At 38.0% G+C, this 20,844-nt stretch overlaps 1 protein-coding gene and 1 long non-coding RNA gene across 7 annotated transcripts in view; one reads left to right on the top strand and one right to left on the bottom strand.

Moving 5' to 3' along the window:
- Positions 1 to 20,844, top strand: part of ZNF385D (zinc finger protein 385D) — a 361,566-nt gene that overhangs the window by 333,024 nt on the left and 7,698 nt on the right. For 5 of the 6 annotated variants that reach the window (XM_069088477.1, XM_069088474.1, XM_069088479.1 and 2 more), the window contains 3 exons: positions 1,633 to 1,875; positions 16,573 to 16,751; positions 18,663 to 18,764. In XM_069088477.1, coding sequence (XP_068944578.1) covers positions 1,633 to 1,875; positions 16,573 to 16,751; positions 18,663 to 18,764 — 524 coding nt within the window. The remainder of the gene's footprint in view (positions 1 to 1,632; positions 1,876 to 16,572; positions 16,752 to 18,662; positions 18,765 to 20,844) is intronic. The other variant, XM_069088480.1, reaches the window with a different exon arrangement.
- Positions 20,699 to 20,844, bottom strand: part of LOC138161680 (uncharacterized) — a 282-nt gene continuing 136 nt past the window's right edge. Inside the window, exon 2 of the long non-coding RNA XR_011168426.1 lies at positions 20,699 to 20,834. This is a non-coding gene — a long non-coding RNA (uncharacterized lncRNA). The remainder of the gene's footprint in view (positions 20,835 to 20,844) is intronic.

The raw sequence follows: 20,844 nt of genomic DNA, 5'->3' as shown, positions 1-20,844 counted from the left end.
GGTCAAAGAGTTCATGCCTGGGAAGTTAAGTGCAGGTCACCTGGGATTCAACATATTTCTAAAGTTAACAGTCGCCATACTTTCCTTCATTTTGTAAAAGTGCTGGACACCCAGGGGAATGGAGTTAAGTCTAGAAATCTTGTGGCAGAAGTTTCCTGACCAAATTTACATCTCTCTCTCCTCTCCTCTTCTCTCATTTTCTCTCTCTTCTCTCTCTCTATTCTTCACTCCTTTCTTTCTTTTCCTCTCCTCCTCTTCTTCTTCCTCCTTCTCTCTCTCTCTCTCCCCCCTCCCACTTTCATACACACATACATGCATACTCACATATTCATATGCATTTAAATTACTTTAAATGATATAATACAGGAAGATAACACAGACATATGTGTGTGAAGCAGCTTGCCTAGAATAGAAGATGGGGATTCAACCCTAGAACGAGTAATATCTGGATTCAAGTCCTGCTTCTGACACCTGGACTGTGACTCTGGGCAAATCATCTAAATTCTGAGTGCCCCAGGAAGTGCTTTAAGACTGAATTGTGGAGAAAATGTCAATGTGAATAGAGAGAGGGAGTTCCTTCTTCATGAGCTTTCTATATTAGTGAAGTCATAGATCTGGTCCAAAAATATGCAAAAATTCATAGATGGAAATAGATTATTATTCATAATAACAATAGCTAACATGTATATTACTATGTACCAGGCACTAATCTATGAGTTTTACACATATTATCTCTTTTGATCCTCATAATAACTCTGGGAAGTAGATGCTATCATTAATCCCATATTACAGATGAGGAAACTGAAGCAGGCAGTAAGTCGCCAGGTTTACACAGCTGGTAAATATCTGAGGCTGGATTTGAACTCAGATCTTCCTGATTGCAGGCCCAATGTTCTATCCATTTTATTACCTATATGGATATAGAGATACATATAGACTATAAGTTAACATGACAATAAATTGATCTTTTAAGCCAGTGTTTAATAGGCATCTCTTTTCTTCTACAAGCATTTGATAGTTTTTGAACTGCTCATTTACATAATGGGCTATGATATCTGTCTCCCATTGTTACATGCATACACCTGGAAAGGAGCCCGAGCCTGTTATTCAATTGAAAAAACAAAACAAAGGGTATTAAAAAAAAAAAAAGACAAAGTAATGATATTGGGGGAAGGCAAGAGGGAAGGACAGAGAGGAATAAGCACAAAATAATCTTTCAAAAAAACTCTGGGAGATAAGTCAAGAATAAAGACAAATCCTCATTTTCTTATTATGTTACTCTCCACTTTTTTCTTGTGTTTGCGTCAACACGTCACGAGTACTTGTCAAAAATATTATTTTTAACCATGATACAAATTAGGAAAAAATAAAGCATTTACCAAGCATTCACAAGAAAATCTGTCATGGCTGCTACCCCAAACCGTGCATGTAAATATGTGAATGAACCTGCATGTGTGAATATGTATACATATGCTCCCATGTATGTATTTGCTTGTCCATGTGTATATATGAATATTATGTGTATGTGTTTATCCATCCAAGCATCATTTGAATTTTATATTGCATTATGTATCTGTAAGACAGAATCTCCCGTTAAAGGGACCCCTTCACTCTTGGTTATTTTGACTGCAGACAGTACCGCAGGGACACCAGCAATATCGACAGCGACAACAGCGGAAATTCGAAAGAGCGGTGTTATGACAACAGAGATCACCTCCAAAGTGGAAAAGACCCCCACCACCACCACCACCCCCGGCCACAACAGCACATGTCCTTCTGCAGAGACTGAGGAAGAGAAGGCCAAGAGGCTTCTGTATTGTTCGCTATGCAAGGTTGCTGTCAACTCAGCTTCCCAGCTGGAGGCCCACAACAGCGGTGAGATGGAGTGATTTCTGGCCTGTCTCAACAGCTCAGCAATAAGCTTCTTCCCAATAGACTAGATCATTTCGTGGCAGGGGACAAAAAGGTGGCAGGAAACTGGCAATTGGAGAGGATTCATTAATCATTAAAGAATAAGACTGAAAGCACAATGTCACATGAGATAGGGGAGGGATGCCAAGCCATATTTTGGCTATTGTTATTGTTGTCGTGATTTTGCATAAAATTCAACTTTTGGAGGTGGCGTGTCATAAAAACTTACCTTTATGTCCGACACCAACTAAGTGCTATGATTTTGAGGGTGTGCTCAAACGTGTCCTTCTCTTAGGATTTTTTTCCCCTATAAAGTGGCCACCATCACCAATCCTGCTTCTCTCTAAATTGTTGCTGCTTATTTTAGGCTGAGTTCATATGGCCTAGAAGAATTAGAAACAAAGCCAACCTTGATTAGTTTAGTTTCCTGGAGAGCTGATAAGTTACCTGGGAATGTTGAGGTTCCTTTCAACCTTGTACCTTAAGACCGTCCATGTGTCTCAATACATAAACCAGGGAGGAAAGCTCATACTTTAGAGCTGTTTCTCTTCTTGCCATCTACCCAAAACAACATTCCTTTTGTATCGTTGTCAGCGTGAGGCAGAAAGCAATTGGATTGAATTAACTCATACTACTATTTGGTTGACTTATAACCCCTTTAACATCTCCCAGAATCATAGAATCCAGATCTAGAGCTGGGAGAGAACATAGAGACGAGACCTTTCTGTACAATCCTGTCCTTTTTTTTTTTTTTTGCTTTTTGGAGGGGGAAAACTGGGCAATTGGGGTTAAGTGACTTGCCCAACGTCACACGGCTGTGTGTCTGAGGCTGGCTTTAAACTCAGGTCCCCCTGACTCTGGGGTCGGTGCTCTACTGACTGTGCCCCTAGCTGTCCCTAATCCTGTCCTTTTTAGCAGATGAGAAACCTGAGACTCAGTGAGGTTAAGTTATCTGCCCAAGGTACATAGATAGTAAGCCTCAGCATTGGGATTTTAAACCACATTTTCTGATTTCAGAGCTAGCGATCTTTCTTTGGCAGTCATCACAAAAATAAGATTCTTTTGGTTCACCCAAAAGAATCTCCAGTCATGGCAGTGTGATGCATGGAAATGAACTACTTTTTTTCAGCATGACAATAATTATCTGGGGAAGCTGGGAGTAAAATGCTGGTTGTGGGGGTTCAATCATTTCAGTTGTGCCCAGCTTCTTCTGACCCTATTTGGGATTTTCTTGGCAGAGATGTTGGAGAAGCTATTTCCTTCTCCAGCTCATTTTATAGATGAGGAAAGTGAGGCAAATAGGGTTAAGTGATTTGCCCAAGGTCACAAAGCTAATAAGTGTCAGAGACCAGATTTGACCTTAGGAGAGTCAGTCTTCTTGCCTCTATGTCCAGCATTGTATGTACTGTACTACCTAGCTGCCCCATACAGTGGACAGTACCCAAATACAGTGCTAAGTGTCTTGAATTTGGAATCAGAAGATCTGAACTCCTATACTTGCTCTAACAAATCATTTCACATCTCTTGGTCTTAACTTCTCTATCTCTAAAATGAGGGAATAAGACAAAATGCCCTCTGAAGTGCCTTCTAGCTCTAAATCAAAGATCCCATAGTCTAATGAGATATTTTGATATTTTACTTCCATGTCATTCCACCACGGTCATTTAGAACTCTCCTAATTCTGTGACCTTGAGCACATTCCTCATGTTCTTGGGCCATAATTTTCCCACACATAAAATGACAGGGGCACAGGAGCGATAGATTATATGACCTCTGAATTTCCCCCTAGATCTCAGTCTATGCTTCTATATTTCTTCCCAATATGTTTTTTCTATCCTATTCTGAAATAATCATATAGCATATTGCCTTTGAATGTGAGAAGAAATCTTGCCAGGCACCACATTTCCTCCCAATATCTTCTAAAGGATGGAATTTGTTGGCCATAATTACAATGAGAAAGGTATCCTCAATGATACTAGTATAAACCCAAGATTTAATAGAAAAACTTTATGCTGACAGAAGGGTGCCAAGCCCATCAGCATGTGCCAGCTATTGCCTTTGAAAATGTAATGCAGTAATTGCCCAGGGAGACCGATTCTTTTAGCCCTTATCTGCCTTCTGCATGTGAAGTTTTATTAGAATTCACTGAGAGTTCATGGGTTCAGGGGCAGAGATGCACAGAGAAAATTTGGCCCTGAGTCAAAATCTATACTCTACAGATGCGTGGTGTGTGTTCATGTTGCACCAAAGAAACTGGAAGATAAAAGCTATTGGAAGTTCAATTATTTCTCAAGAAGACTGAACCATTCTCTACTCTAACATGATAACATTAATTTTAGGGAGAAGATCAATTCACCCAGCTATATTCTGAGCAGATAAATGAATTGTGTTCTTTGGGGCTGAAGTTAATTTCTGAAGGAAATGGGAATCAATCTCCAATTTTCCTCAGCAACATGTGATTCAGAAACAAATCACAAAAGCAACTTGTTTTGGCTCTGGATTTAGGGAGTTTGAGATGGGAAATGAACTTGCCATAGGGGACTGTGGACGAGGAAACTCTTATTAATGGAGTTCAGGAATTCCCCAGTAACTTATAGTCTTAGAAATCTGATCAGTGTACCAACAAGTTAAGTGATTTGTCCAGGATCACATAGCCAATAGGTACTGGAGGTAAGGCATGAGCTCAGGTCCTCCTGACTCTAAAGATGGTATTGCTTCTATTCCCCAGGCTACTATGTGTGAGGAATCAGGATACTTGAGTTCTTTTTTTTAAGTTTTTTGGTTTTTTTTTTGCTTTTTGGAGGGGGTAAGGTAGGGCAATTGGGGTTAAGTGACTTGCCAAATGTCACACTACTCATAAGTGTTAGGTGCCTGAGGCAGGATTTAAACTCAGGTCCTCCTGACTCTAGGGCTGGTGTTTTATTCACTGCACTACCTAGCCAACCCTTAAGAGTTCTACTCTAAGATATATTACTGATTGTTTCCTGGGGATCCAAAACAAGGCAAGTAACCTCTCTATCTATACCCTCTTATCCTTAAAAAAGAGATCGATCCATGAATGAACAAGCATTTTTAAAGTACCTACTATGTCATGCATTATGGATACAAACTAAAAATTGAGACAGTTCCTGCCCTCAAACAGCTTATCTTCAACTGGGATGACAATATGTCCTTGACTTTCTTTAAAAAGTTTTCAGGGGCAGCCAGGTAGCACAGAAAGTAAGAGCACTGGCTCCAGTGTTGAGAAGACCTGGAGATCGAATCCCGGTTTCAGACACTTAGCACCCACCCAGAAACACCTGGCCATGTAACCTTGAGCAAGTTACTTAACCACAATTGCTTAGGGGCGGCCAGGTGGCTCAGCGAGTAAGAGCACCTGCTCCAGTGTTGGGATGACCCGGATCAAATCCGGGCTCAGATACTCAGCACCACACTCAGAAATAACTGGCCGTGTAACCTTGAGAAAGTTACTTAACCCCAATTGCTTAAAAAGTTTTCAGGAGTGAATGAAAGCTGTTATTATTGCTAAGACAGTGATGATCTATCAGGTCTATTCCCTTTTCATGAATTCTATGTTTTTCGATAATGTTTCTTTTCATTTATTGTCATTCATTTCAAACTGAAGGAAAAATCACATTAATTCAGGCACTAATAAAGTGGAACCTGTCATAAGTTGGGAAAAATCTTGGTTGCAATAACTTGAGCATCTTATCTGTGAAGAAAGCTTTGCTAAGTAAATGAATGAAATAAGCAGAAAGTCTGGAAAACTGGAAAGAACAGAGAACACATTGTTTTCGAGTGTTTAAGAAGCCTCTGTTTATTTGTCAATAGTTATAGAGTCAACAAAGCCTGAGTTCAAATCATAACTCACAAGACTAATTGTGTGACCCTAGGCAAGTCACTCAGCCTCTCTCAGTTTCAGTGTCTCCATTTAGCAAAATGGAAATACTAATGGCACCTACCTCCTGGGTTGTTGTAAGGATCAAATGAGATACTCTATGGAAAATGCTTTTTAAATCTTAGAGTGCTACAAAAATATTAGCTATTAGGTGCTAATTACAAATCATTTGTATCTGTTCTTTAAAAGAATCATTTTTCTCTCTACCCATTTCTCCCCCCCAAAGTGTTTCCCCCACACATACCTGGAAGACATTTCCTCCTTTTCTCTAAAGGCTGATTTTTATTTTCTATTTTCAAACCTTTCCCCCCACCCCCTCAAAAAAGGAAACTCATTTCAGATGTCTCAAATGAGAGTGATCTTTCCCTCCTTAAATTCTCCTTTTGGACCTCTCCTTTGCCCTGTATTATTCTACTTTTCATTGTACTCAATCTATCCATATATTATCCCTCCTATTGAATTATAAATTTTTTGAGAGCTGGGTCTATCATTTTTCATCAGAACACTTAGTCCATTTCCAGACACATAGTAGGCACTTAATAAATACTACTTGACTATTGCTTTATAAATATTTATTGCAATTAAAAATTCATGTTATTATGCAGGCAGGGAATTCTCAGAAATGTATTAGCAAATTGGAATTTTAAAAATTAATTTAATAAATTATTAATGAAATTAATAAACATCCATTAAATACCTACTCTGTGTCAGGCACTGTTCTAAGGTACTGGGGATATGAAGACAAAAGAAAATATGTCCTGCCCTCAAGGAACTTACATTCTGTGAGAGAAAAAATTATATATGCATCTATAAACAAAAACAAAGATGCATCCAATGCCAAAACATTTCACCTTTATTGGAAAGGCATTAGAAATTGAGGAGAGGGGTGGCTAGGTGATGCAGTGAATAGAGCACCAGCCCTGGAGTCAGGAGGACCTGAGCTCAAATCCGACCTCAGACACTTAACATTTACTAGCTATGTGACCTCGGGCAAGTCACTTAACTTCAATTGCCCTGCCTTTCTCCCCTCCAAAAAAAGCAATCAATCAATAAATAAATAAATTCAGGAGACTGTGAAAAGCTCCTTGCATAGGTTGGGACTTGAACTGAGTCTTGAAACAAGTCAGGGTTTCCAAGAGGCAACATAAAGAAGAGAAAATATTCTAGACATGGGAGACAAACACCAAGGGGCACCAAGAGGGGAGATGAAGTATCACGTGGGTAGGAGACAGAAAGAGCCCATATGACTGGAAATTTACTGAGTGGCCCTACCGTAGTACGATAGTGATAGAGTTAGCCTGACTTGTGCTACCTGGTAGCAGTGGACCATGTGGATCGGGAGGGAGAAACGAGAAATGTGTCCTTCCTATTTTGAATAGCATCCCTTCCGTACTCTACAGATAACTTTTCTGCCTTGTCTTTGTGGAACCCACCACCACCATAGTTCCTTTCTACACTGTCTTCCCCCATTAGAATGTAAACTTCCTGAGGGCAAGGACTACTTTTCTTATTGCTTATGTTTGTATTTCCAATCTTTAGTACAGTTCCTGACATATAATAAATATTTAAGGAGTTCTTTATCTAATATATAATCTAATCTTCCCCTCACATTGACTGTACAGTAATTTTGTTTTAGGAGACATTCTGAAATACCAAAGTTTGTGAAAAACACTTTAACATCTCCTTTTCTACATTAATTGCATTATTACTGATGTAATAATAAGCATATCATGAATATTGTACTAAGTCCATTGTTAATATTTTAATTATACTACAATACTAAGCAGTTCATTTCTCACACAGCTCACATTAATAAGGGACTTTAAAGTTTGCAAAGCAATTTCCTCCAATCAAGGCAGGCAGCAGACATGTTAGTATATCCTTTCTATAGATGGGAAATGGAGGTATAGTTGGCTAGGTAACTTGCCTATAGTCATGCTCTAGAGTGGAGCCTTCAGGTCACATTTGAATGCTGACTCTATTTCCAATCTGTGCAAGAGTGAGTCATCTGTTTGACCTCTCTGGGTTTGAGATTCCTTATTTATTAAATGAGATCATTGGACTGGGGTTCTTTATGGTACTTTCGTTGGTGATATAGCAGATCGAGCCTTGCTGAGGCAGGAAGAAGTGAGTTCAAATACAGCCTCAGAGACTTATCAGCTGTCTAACCCTGAGGAAGTCATTTAAACTCTCTCTGACTCTGTTTCCTCATCTATCACCCAGAACAATATTTGTGACATATTCTGGAAACCTTGAATCACTATATGAATGCTACCTCTCATTATTGCCATTCTCATTCCTGTTGTTATTCTTAATGTGGTATGGTGGTTAGAGTGCTAAGTTTGGAAGTCAGGGAAAAGAGGATTCTGATCCCATTGTTCATACCAAGTCTCTGAATATCTCAAGTAAATTCTTAGGACTTAAAAGATTCAATTTGACAAGCATTTTACATAGACCTATTACACAGGCCCTGAGGCTACAAAAACAAAATTGAAGCAATCACTATAAAAGTTTATAAATCTACCTTTTCAATATTTTGTCATGTTTACTAAGTCAGAGATAGGTTGTGATCATCAGCAGCAAAAGGACTTTCCATACCTGGATTTTCCCCATGCTAGTGACATCCCAATTCCTTTGCCATTCTTTGTATGTGATTTCTCCATTTTTTTTTCACTGAGACAAAATAGCATTTGTCCCTCCGTCATTTACACCAAGAAAGAATAAAGACATTTTTGTAAAGTATAAAGCAGAGAAAAATGGAAGATCATCAGTGGACCTCTATACTACACATTAGGAAAGGTACAGAGCCCTCTCATGAGTAGCACAGAGCGGCACTAGTCAGCCATGATTTTTCTTTGTGCCTATGTCCTTGGCAGAGATTTGGCCACAGCTGTCACCCTGATTGATTACCTTCCAGAGAGCTGGTAGCTGATCCCTTATGCCACATATTTAGGTAGAAAATATCTCGTAACATCTTTCTAAAGTATGGGTTTTCAGCTCTCTTACATTGGATGGGATGGATAGGAAGGCAATGGAGGTCAGTACCTTCAGTGGTTTCCCTTTGTCTTCTCCAGCCTTTTGATAAATACTCCTTCAATGCCTTGGTGTGTCCTTGGAATTTGCTTCCGTGTTCCCCTTTAGAGATAATCAGTTTGGGGGATTAGATATTGGAGTGATTTGGACTTGGTTAACTTCATTGTGTCACACTCTGAACAGGGATGAGTTATAGCACATTATTTCTCTTACTTGGTGTTTGTATTTCTGTCATGTGTGATAGATGGGGTCATCTCTATGTGCTTTCAGAGACAGAGTATGTTTTCTTCTTGAGGTCATAGTGACTTCTTTGTGCCTCCTCCTCTTTCCCTTGGCCAGTGAGAGAGGAAATTAGTATTTAGGCAGAAATGTTGATAGAAAATCTAGAAACCCATCAGGCATAGGGAAATGTGTCTTACTCCCAGACCAGCAGTACATACATTATGTCACCCAGTTATCCCTACATGGGGAAGCAAGAAAAGGTGCCAAACTCAGGCATCTAATTCCAACAAAATGGGGGGGGGCAGACATTTGTAGCAGGGAGTCTCTACCCAGGGAAACAAGCAAACTCCCAGGCCAGGAAGGGTAAGATGACATCATACTGTGAGTGATCAAACTTTGATAATCAAGAAAATTTGAGGGGCAGCTAGGTGGTGCTGTGAGTAAAGCGCTGGCCCCAGAGTCAGAAGGACCTGAGTTCGGTTCTGGCCTTAGACACTTAACACACACACACACACACACACACACACACACACACACACACAAAACTAGCCGCATAACCTCGGACAAGTTACTTAACTCCAATTGCCCTCCAAAAGGCAAAAAAAAAAAAAATTGAGAAAATAATGAAAAGTCAAAGGCTTAGAGGCAAACAAGATCATCATCATAATCACTAACATTTAATATAGCACCTTCTATGCAACAGGCACCAAGCTAAGCACTCTACAATTATTATCTCTTTTGATCTGCTCTGCAACCTGGGAGGCAGGTGCTCTCATTGTAGTTTTATTATTATTTTTAACTATAGTTGTATTATAGCATAGTAATACTGCATTATTATTGTAATACATTTTATAGTTGAGGAAACTGAGACAAACAAGGTTAAGTGATGTGCCTAGTGTCATGTAGCTAGTAACTGTCTGAGACCGGATGAATTCCATTACTGCTGATCCCAGGCCCAGTGATGGATCCAGGTACCAAGCCCCTCTGGAACACTCAAGAAGTAACTGGACCCAAAGTAGCTGATTCCATTTTGCAGGGTCCGGGGCCAAATCATAGGATTTAGAGAGTGAATCAGTTCTTGCATTTCTTTTCTCCGTGTAGTTAGGATATCAGTGGGAATGTCCAGTCTACATTATAGACATTATAGTTAAACTTTTGGAAGTTGAACAGAATTTTCCCTTAAAAATATTGCTTTTAAAAAGGTGATCAAGGGACAGCTAGGTGGCACAATGAGTAGAGCACTGGCCCTGTATTCAGGAGGACCTGAGTTCAAATCCAGCCTCAGATACGTAACACTAGCTGTGTGACCTTGAGTAAGTCACTTAACCCTAATTGCCCTACCTTTCCCCCTCCAAAAAGACATATAAATAAATATATGAATAAATAAATAAATAAAAAGGTTATCAAGCCAAGATAGGGGAGTAAAAGCAAGGACTCACTTGAGCTCTTTCCCAAACCCTCCAAATACCTGTAAAAAAATGACTCTAAACAAATTCTAGAGCTACAGAACCCACAAAATAACAGAGTGAAACACATCTGTAACCCAAAACACCCTGGAAGACTGACAGGAAAGGTCTATAGCACTGGGCTGGTAGCAGAGCACAGTCCAGTATGAACTGTTCACAGACAAGGCCAGAGCAGGCCTCAGGGGACTGAATCACTGGCAACTGTAGTAGTTTCCACACTTCTCAACCCACAACACCAAAGACAGCATAGAAGGTCAGTGGGCAAATTCTTTGGGAGCTGAGTGAAAGAAGCACTTATTCTCATTGGGGTCTGGACCCAGCCCAGTGGGGGGTTGGGAGGCAGGGATTGCAGCAGCAGTAGTGGCAGCAGCAGCTGCTTCTAGTGGTCTGGGTCCACAGATGGTGGGGCATCAAACAGTTGATCCAAACCCCTGAAGTCTGGAATGGTACATGCACCCCCACCCCCACTGGAAGCAGGGTCCTACCTTGACAAAAACTTAGAAAATCAAGTGTTTGCCTGCAAATATGAGCAGACAGCATAAAAAATCTCAGACTATAGAATCTTACTTTGGTGACAAAGAAGTTCAAAACATACAACCAGAAGAAGAAAATGAATTCAAAGCTCCTGCATCAAAAGCCTCTGAGAAAAAATATGAATCAGTCTCAGACCATGGAGGAGCTCAAAACTTTTTTTGAAAGTAAAAAGGTGATCAATTTCCTTGATCAAGCCACCAAGGCCATTTAAACGACAACACAACTTAAGTACAGTACTAGTTTTTTTTTAACTGTAAAATGGGTGAGGAGATGAACTGAAAGACCTGTGCTGTCTATGATACCATTAGTCTATGCACACTACTTGACTCCATTTTCCTTTCTTAAACCTTTCTTTTTCTCCTATCTCCCAATCATCCTCCTCTCCTCTGATGAATGCCCAATGAGAACAGAGAATCTCCATTCTCAACTCATCTCAGATACTGCCGTCCATTGCCTGACACTCATTACTTTTCCATCTTCTGCTAGAGACACTTCCTTTATCTTTTACTCCCTTATTTCTGGGACAGCTATGTTCTGTATGCTTAAGAATGACATCAGGTTAATCTCTAGATGACCAAAATTGGACTGTATATGGAGGGAAAGTGCTCAAAGAAGTGACATGGACACAAAGTTTTGAGATTTCAGAGGAACAAGAGGTCAGTGAATCTTCATGGGTGAAATAAGGCTTCAGTTGGGGCCTGATTAATGCTTCTGATACCCATCAACTATATAAACTGGGAGAATTTTGTTTTCTCAGAACACATAGTATGAATCTAATGTCATATATTGTATAAGACCTTTCCAATGTGCTATTTATAGAAAAAAAGCACTTTTCCTGCTCATGTATTTAAAGTTAAGTAGGCTGAATTTGTGCTAAATAAGCAATTAGAATAGAGGTTTGGGGAATGGCAGGGGTTTTCTAAGGGCTTATTTGAATACATTAAAACATCAGTTAGCCACTACTCAAGTACATGGAACCATTGGGAAACTGGCTTTTTTTTTTCCCATTTAAAAGGTCAGCAATAGAAATAAAAAATCAAGGAGAGTTAAGGCCGCCCAAAAGATCCAAGGTTCCATCCTCAGAAATTACCTAACGTAAGACAAAAGGCAAAAGTGTTAAAGGGTTCCTCGACAAGTCTATATGTGTAAAACCCATCTAGCATGAGGTATAAAACTGGATATTTCAAACCTTCTTAGAGAGCTTATAGGAACAAAGGTTTGAATCCCACTACTATGTTAACGGAAAAGTGAAAAAACAAATTGAATCAAGCCGAGGAAGAAGTACTTTTCATAACATGATCACAAGGGAATTCAGGAAAAAAAAAACTTTGCTAAAAAGTATCATTCAAGTGAGTTTAACCTAAAGTACATGATTAAATGAAATATAAGCCCTTGTCTCCCTAGGATTGCCAAAAATATGAGTTCCCTAGGTCTTTTGTGTTGTTGGGTTTTTTTTTTTTTGGTTGTTTTGGTTTTTTGAAGGGAGGGAGGAAGCCAAGTGAGGAGATGAAGATTTAGATGATTTATTACTTATATTGTAATTGGCTCTAGAGAAAATGGCCTTTTTCTTATCTTATGCTTTTGTAACTCTCAACATAGCTGTCAATAATTGTCGCTTAATCAGAAAATCCCATTTTTCAAACATGCTGAGTTTTTCTGTATAATTACTATGAAGGTTCAAATTTCTCACAGTGTTTGTGTCAATATTCCTTATTGGCAGGCTTCATTTTAAATGATGAAGTTAAGGAGATCTAGTTTTCTTTTTGATTGACAATCCCTTATATATCAGAATGATTCATTATAGTTTCCAATGTGAAAAAGAGGCAGGATATAAGGACAGTATTAATTTTGATATTGTCTTATTCCAGTAGGATGCCAATAAGCTCTTTGAAGATGAGGACTGTCCTTTGTATTTGTTTGTTTTCATAATCCCGGAGTCTAGCACAAATTCCTTTCAAAATCATTGACAATTAATACCTCTTGAGTGGATGAATATTTAAGTCAAGTTTGGCTCATGGGAATGAAAATAATAAAAGAATTCTCCTAGGTCATGGCTCAAATCTTTTTATAATTCAAAAGAGGGAAAATGAAATGGCTGTCCCTGCCCTCATGGGATCATTCCCTTCATGGGAATCATTTCCTGCCCTGGGGAGGGGAAAAAAAAAGTTGATAATTGATCTGCTTAAATACTATTATGCAAGGGTTAATGGCATGAGATTTGTTTTCTATTTAATATGGTTGATCCAAAGCACAGGTTAACTGAGATTTTCTGTGTTAGAATTGGTTCCTAGGAAATTAGAATAAATGGAAAACATGCTAATTTCCTACTGAGAGACACCCTCATTTTTCCCATTTCATACATTCACTTAAAAAGATAAATTTTCACTTATATCTTGCTTAATTTTGACTCCATGGTATAATTGTTCCTTTAGAAATTACAATCACCATCATAATCATGCATCTGTATAGTGTTTGAAAGTTTTCAAAGTGCTTTACTAAAATTACTCATTTTATCTTCATTAGAACCTTTGAAATTAGTACTTTATTATCCCATTTTATAGATGAGGAAACAGTAGCAAACAAAAGCTAACACGCCAAGGGTTTACACATGAAACGTCTGAGACAAGATTTAAGCTCCAATGTTCTTGAATTCATATTCACTTCTCCTCCTTGCTGCCTCTTATAAAAGAAGAGTGTGAAATTTACAAAAGACATAGCTAGGAAGGATAGTTATCATATTTCATGGGATTTAAGATTCGAAAAAAAAAAGATCTCATTAGGCCAGGACATTGGGCTAAATATAATAAAATGAAATTCATTCAGGATAATATCAAATTTTATATTTGGATGCAAAACCACCTTCACAGGTACAAGATAAAGAAGAAAATATTAGTTTGCCTGAAAATAAATCCTTAGAAGGGAAGGAGGGTTGATGGATCAACAGTGATGCTACAGATAAGAAATTTAATACAGTCATATTGAATCAAGAGAGTTAATGTCCAGGACAAGACAGGTAACTACCCCATTGGACTCTGCCCTAGTATGACTCCATTTAGAAAATGGTTTTTGGTACTAGGTACCACATTATAGAAAAGATAATCAGTATCCAGAGAGAAATGAAAAGTCCTTCAGATCATAGCATATGATCAGTGGAAGAATCTTGACTTCTTTATCCTGGAAAAGAGAAGATGGTAGGAAACACGGTAGCTGTCTTCAAGTATTTCAGGAATTATTAAGTAGAAGAAGAATTTGATTTGTTCTACTTGGCATAAGAGGCAGGAACTAAGAGTAAAAGACAGAAATTGCAAAGAGAGAGATTAGATTTGATGTAAGGAAAAAAACAACAACTTCTAACCAATTAAATCTATCCTAAATGTTATGAATGTCTAGAGGAAGGAGTGAGTTCCCTAGTCAAATTCGATTCAATGAGCATTTAGTGAATGTCTGCCCTGTTCAAGGCTCTCTGCTAAAATCTACTGGGTATTCATTTCCATCTATGGATTGGTTTACATGGCCACCCAGGTTCCTTTCAACTTTGGGCCTGGGATTCACAGACAGTTGAGATTTCAAAAGGAATAATTGTTAGATAGATAGACAGGCAGACATATAGATAAATAGGTAGATATGTACATACATATGGAGATAGTAGAGATAACTAGGTATAGAAATAGAGATAGACATAGATGTTTTTATTCATTCATTATTTATTTGTTTGTTTGTTTTTATTTTTAAGGAGAGAGACCTCTTATTGCATTGGTATGGCAAGTTTCCAGTCAGGAAACTCTCTTTACCAGTACAAATTGGACTGTTTTCTACAATGTGTGTAGCCTTAAAGCATTGCCTGAAGCCCTGAGAAGTTAAATTACTCTTCCAAAGTAGCCAGTATGTGTCAGTGGCAAAATTTGAACCTAGGGTCTTCCTGATTCTGAGATTTAACTCTATATCTAGTACTCCATGATACCTCTTTAGAGCTAAATTAATAGCAAAATTATAAGGCCTATTATCATTGAAGACTTCATTACTTCATTAGCATTCCAAGTGTACACCTACCTGTATTTAATCAGGGAAAAAAATCATTCTGAGCAGCTTTTGTCTTTGGCATATATTGTGTGCTGGTATATTGCTACCCTAGAGAAACATTTGTATATCTTCACAAGTACAAGGATGTAGTTAAGGTTCTCTTGTAGCTATAGGCTTTTGACTAACCCATCAAAAGTAATGGTACTGTGAAGGAAAGGGTACTAGAGGAAAAGTAAATTGGAAAGTAAGTTCAAAATAAAGTCAAATCTAAGAAAAAATTATTTCTACTAGAATGGGAAATTCCACTTTGGGAAGGTACCAGGAGTTGAAGGGCACTAGCTAATAGGCTGAAGAATTGCCAAAGTATGATAAGATGAATACACATACTTAGTTAATGTTAAAAGTCAGTTTAGATCCATGATTTCTTTTTATGGCTATGACCCTGTAGTTCCTAAAATGCTAGATCTAATCTTCCTAACTTCTGAGAATTCCTCCCTGGTTTTTATCTATTACCTCCCCCAAAAAATCCCTTCCACAGAAAATTTCTCCTAGAGCTAATAAATAACATTTCCCATCATCAAGAGTAAGAAAAAGGTTTAATAGTGCAAAAGTAAGAAATTTTGTAGGAAAAAAAATTAGGAGAAATCTATTTACCATCAAATTGTAAAAAATTGCAATGGTAGAACAAATGTTATTTTTAATCTGTGAATTTAAAGTGAATAAACTTTATGTCCAAAAAAAAAAAAGGCTACTATCACTTTCTTCAAAGAAAACAGATCTTGCTCTATAACCTATTGTGGAGACTATTATCCCTCACTATCTGGTTCCAATGATTTGAGGTTAGAAGACTGCATCTCATCTGAGTGGATGTTATTATCCTGTTTAGGCTACTTAGAAGGCTACTTTGGGTGCCTTGAGCTTCTTTCTTTTCTCTTTGGGTTTCTTCTACATAATATTATGAATGTATATTCCATCTAACGTTGGGGAGTTATTTATCTTTCATGATAACCTTTCTGCTGTTCATTTAGACCTATTCCAAAAAGGTAGAAATCACTTTGCTAGGACCACCTTAAAGACAGTTTCTCTTCCTTTTCAAATACCAGCCAACCAGTAGGAGACATAAAGAAAGAAGTCACAAAGAAATAGTCATAACCATTTTATTTTACCTCAGCACACTATGATTTAGTCAGGTTTGTTTCATATGTCTGTGTGCACATGAGTGTGTGGTGGGGGGGGCAGGAGGAGAAGGAGAGGGAAAGGAAGAGGGAGAAAGGAGGGAGAAGGGAGGGAGCAAGGGATAGAGAGAGGAAGTTACTTCATTAGCATTTCAAATTTTTCATATATTCCAGTGTTTATCCATGGAACATGAAAAATATCTATTGGTTGTTTTTTTACAGAGATAGGAGGAGGGACCTGAATAGCTGTAATATTTTTTTCTCCTCTTTGATCCCATTTCTGTCTTTCTTTTCTTTTAAATTTATATTTCAGGGACTAAGCACAAAACCATGCTGGAAGCCCGAAATGGGAGTGGGACTATTAAGGCATTTCCTCGAGCAGGAGTAAAAGGCAAAGGGCCAATCAACAAGGGAAACACGGGCCTACAAAATAAGACATTTCACTGTGAAATCTGTGATGTGCATGTAAATTCAGAGACACAGCTTAAACAGGTGGGTGACTCCAATCTGAGCACAAGAACCTTTGGTCTCTCCCCATGGAACGGGAAAGCAGATTATTCCTTTGAACTTGAAGTATTTATTGAGCATTTGCACATGTGTAGCAGCCTGATTCTCAAAGAAATGCAGTGCTCTTCTGGGGCTCACAGATGTCCAGTCTTATGGGGAAAGGCCACTCTATATAGTTGAGTTATTGACCAGTAAACTTTTGAGGTCAGATTTACCAGCCAACTAAATAAGCGTTTACTTAAAGGGTAAATTTCCCAAGTCATTGTTAAATTCATCACTATAAACCAAGGATACTGATCAATCAATCAATCAATTCTGTATCAAGCTCTATCCTATCAGCACAGTTAGAAAATGAAAATTCTTGGCTTAGGGAGTTTATATTTGTAGTAACTGTTCTTATGATATTTTTAAAACCACTAAATAAAATTAAAGAAATTTCTTTTAAGATATACCAGTGATATAACCTAAGAAAATAGACCTTCAGATTAAAATGTATTTTGTATTTCAGTGATATAACCTAAGAACACAGTCTTCCAATTATAATCAATTTTGTGGAATTCTGAACAATATTTTTCCCAGAGTTCTTATTCACTGAAACCTTCTTTTGGATTTATTAGGTTGATACTGAATTGTACAGACAGAGGGATAAACATTAGTATAGAAATAAATTTTTCTCTGCCTGGCATATGGTTTTATTTACCTATAAAGTTTCCCCAAGAATTTTCTTTCTCTTACAAGCCACCTTCCATAAAAAGAGATTTGTACCATAGAAAAATAACAGCAAAATCTATTTATTTTTATAATGAATACCCAAATAGATATAACCCTTAAAAAAACACATGTACTTTTTAATTCTTTTCACTAGATCATATTTTGATGGGGGAGGGGGGGAGGCAGAATCAAAGTGCATGCCTTTTGATTCTCTGATGCTTTAATAAAAATAATAATCAAAATGCCAAGTGTTTTTAAGCATATACTGTATGGAAGGGAATGTGTTGGATATTGAGGACCAAAAAAGTAATAAAAGTCCCTCGCCCAAGGTTCCTACATTCAAATAATGAATATAAGTGACATACAAAGAAACTTTAACATTAATCGTAGGTAAGTGAGACAAATTGCACAAGATTGTGGAAGGTGATGGGGGAAAAAAAGACAACAAGGATTGCCTATCTTTTCCAGAATGGTAAGGAGCTGAAAAGGTATTGGTTGGAATTAGTTAGGAGATTAGTGTGAGATTGGTGGAAGATTAAGAGGGCAGAAAATTCAGGGTGGGGAGGATACATTATTCAATGACTGACCATAGGGTCAAGATTGTGGAGGGCAAGAGGCAAGGCCAGAATAAAATGGAAGGAGTGGAGTTATAGAATTTGAGAAAATGAAGGTTATAAAGTACAAACCAATTTGAGAAGATTGATTGAGTGAGAGAAAACGAAGGTCAGGACATTACAATTAGAGAGAAGAAATTTCTGACTTCAAAATTTTGCAGATTGAATAAATTTGAGTTAGGGAGGACCTATAGTAGTTAGAACCAAGCAATATGGTAGAAAAGGAAAAAAAAAACATAAATTTTAGAGGTGGAAGACTTGGATTTGAGTTAGAACTTGATAACTTTACAAGTGCACATCACTGCACCTCTCCAGAGCTCAGTTTCCAAAAAAATTAGGAAACAGATAGAAAATGTCCAAATACTCCTATAACTCTAAATCCTAGGAATGATGGCTCCATGAGTGGTGTAGGAGATGAGGAATTCAAGTAAACTTAATTAATATCAAAAGTTCAACACATATATTGAAATCTCCTAGGATGGAAGGCAACATTTTAGAGGATCATTTTTGGTTTGTTTTGGTTTTTTTGGTCCAGTTTTAAAAGTTTCTCTCCTTTCCCTATATTTAATAGCACATCAGCAGTAGAAGGCACAAAGACAGAGCTGCTGGGAAACCCCCCAAACCTAAATACAGTCCCTACAATAAACTTCAAAAGGGAGCACATCCACTTGGGGTGAGTACAATTTCCACTTCCCTCCAAATATGCTGAATTTGAAAATGGTTTTTCCCTTACAAATGAAATGATGAATCCCTGAATGACAGTCTTTGAGATAATGGTTCTATCTCCCAAGCATACAAGTATTCGATCTATTCAATAAACAATTGAATCAACTCAATCTGGGGAAATTACCAGTATCTAAACTAATATTTTGCCATTGAATAGATGCAGCTGTTATCCCTCACACTGTTCATACATCTTTTCGTTGAACTCCTTATTTGTCACTGAGCCTAGAAAGAACAGAGAAAGCAATAAGGAGAGGGCAGTATGGTTCACTTACTGTATATTTCTAGTATTGATTTCAAAGGCAGAACCCTAGTGGAAACAAAGGGTAGTAAAAGCAAAACACTTCAGCTGCTTCTTTTGAGAGACTAATGAGTGATACAGACAAGTCAAAGTAAACTAGGATGTTTTAAGCCTGAATGACTTGGGAGTCTCAACCCAATCAATGTTTTGATTTGAGTATATTTCTTTTTCCCTTTGCATTTTAGTGATCTATGGAATTCTACCTTTTAATTTTGTGAGTTCCACCTTTGTAAAATCTTGTTTCTTTCTGTCTTTGTCTCTCACTCTGTCTTTCCCTCTCTCTCTGTCTCTCTCCCTCTCTGTCTTCCTCTCTCTGTCTCTCTCCCTCTCTATCCTTTTGTCCCTCCCTTGCTCCCTCCCTCCTTACACACACACACACACACACACACACACACACACACACACAAATGGATAGACAGATGAAAAAAGAATAGATAAGCCATTCACAACCCCAATTGCCTTGCCTTCCCCCTCAAAAAAAATAAAAGAATAGATAAAACAATAGTGCCGAAATTTCCAAGATGAAAAAGAGAAATTGATTACCTATTTAATGTATGTATATATAAAAACATTTATAATGTGCATGCATATGTATATATAAATTTATATTATACTTTATTATATTAAATATTATTAAATATAATTTAAATTTTAATTATACATTCATATATTAAGTAAATAAGCATCTAGATACTAATATGCTCTATATAAAATTTATATTTTAAAAAGAAATTTAAATTACATTTAAAAATTTCAGTGTAATTATTCATCTTAAAACCCCATTTTTTTTTAAATCCCAGAGGATGAGGAGGCTTTTTCCTTGATTCAGGTTTATTCTTTCATTTGTGCCCTTAATTGTTTCCCCCTCCATCTTTTCAGATCTTGAGGAATCAATCATTCTATCTTTTTTTCCACTTCCTCCCTCTCTAAATGCCTTCTTTCCCTCTGCTTACAAACATGTTTGGTTCTTCTATCTAAATATTTCTAGATCTTTCAATTGATCTATTTACTGAGAGGGAGAGAGAGACAGAGACGGAGAGGGAGAGGGAGAGAGAGGGACAGGGAGAGAGGGAGGGGGAGAGAGAGAGAGAGACAGAGAGACAGAGACAGAGAGAGAGAGAGAGACAGACAGAGAGACAGAGACAGAGAGAGAGAGGGAGAGAGGGAGAGAAAGAGGAGGAGGAGGGAGAGAGAGGGAGAGGGAAAGGAAGGAAGAAGGGGGGGAAGAGGGAGGGGGAGAGAGACAGAAAGAGGGAGAGAGAACCTTTTCCTCAATCCTTCCTCCTTGTGTCCTCATCCTATATTTCTCCTCACCTTCATTACCAGTCCTCCAGAAAGACTAATTCACCCTCTGTAAATTCCTCATCAAATAATTCCTCAATATCCTGCACTACTTACCACTCTCCAGAAGCTTTCTGCAGTCATCAGTATCTAGGTTCTCTCCCTTGTCACATTCTTCCTTATATATTATGTATTTGGGTTTATAGCTTATTCTCAAATTAGATTGTAAGCTGTGTGCGGCCAGTGCTCTTTCATCTTTGCCCCCTTGGTGCATAGCATGCTGCCTTGTCCCTAGCGGGTACTTAAGAAAGGTTGAATTCAGGGGCGGCCAGGTGGCTCAGCAAATAAGAGCACTGGCTCCAGTGTTGGGATGACCTGGAGATCGAATCCCAGGCTCAGACACTCAGCACCACACCCAGAAATAACTGGCCGTGTAACCTTGAGCAAG

This window comes from Petaurus breviceps, unplaced genomic scaffold, assembly GCF_028583685.1.
Source record: "Petaurus breviceps papuanus isolate PSGF00001 unplaced genomic scaffold, PetGlider_PUasm1.0 185, whole genome shotgun sequence".
In the NCBI taxonomy this organism is placed as follows: Eukaryota; Metazoa; Chordata; class Mammalia; order Diprotodontia; family Petauridae; genus Petaurus; species Petaurus breviceps.
Note: the sequence above shows the minus strand (reverse complement) of the source record. Positions and strands in the feature narration are given on the sequence as shown.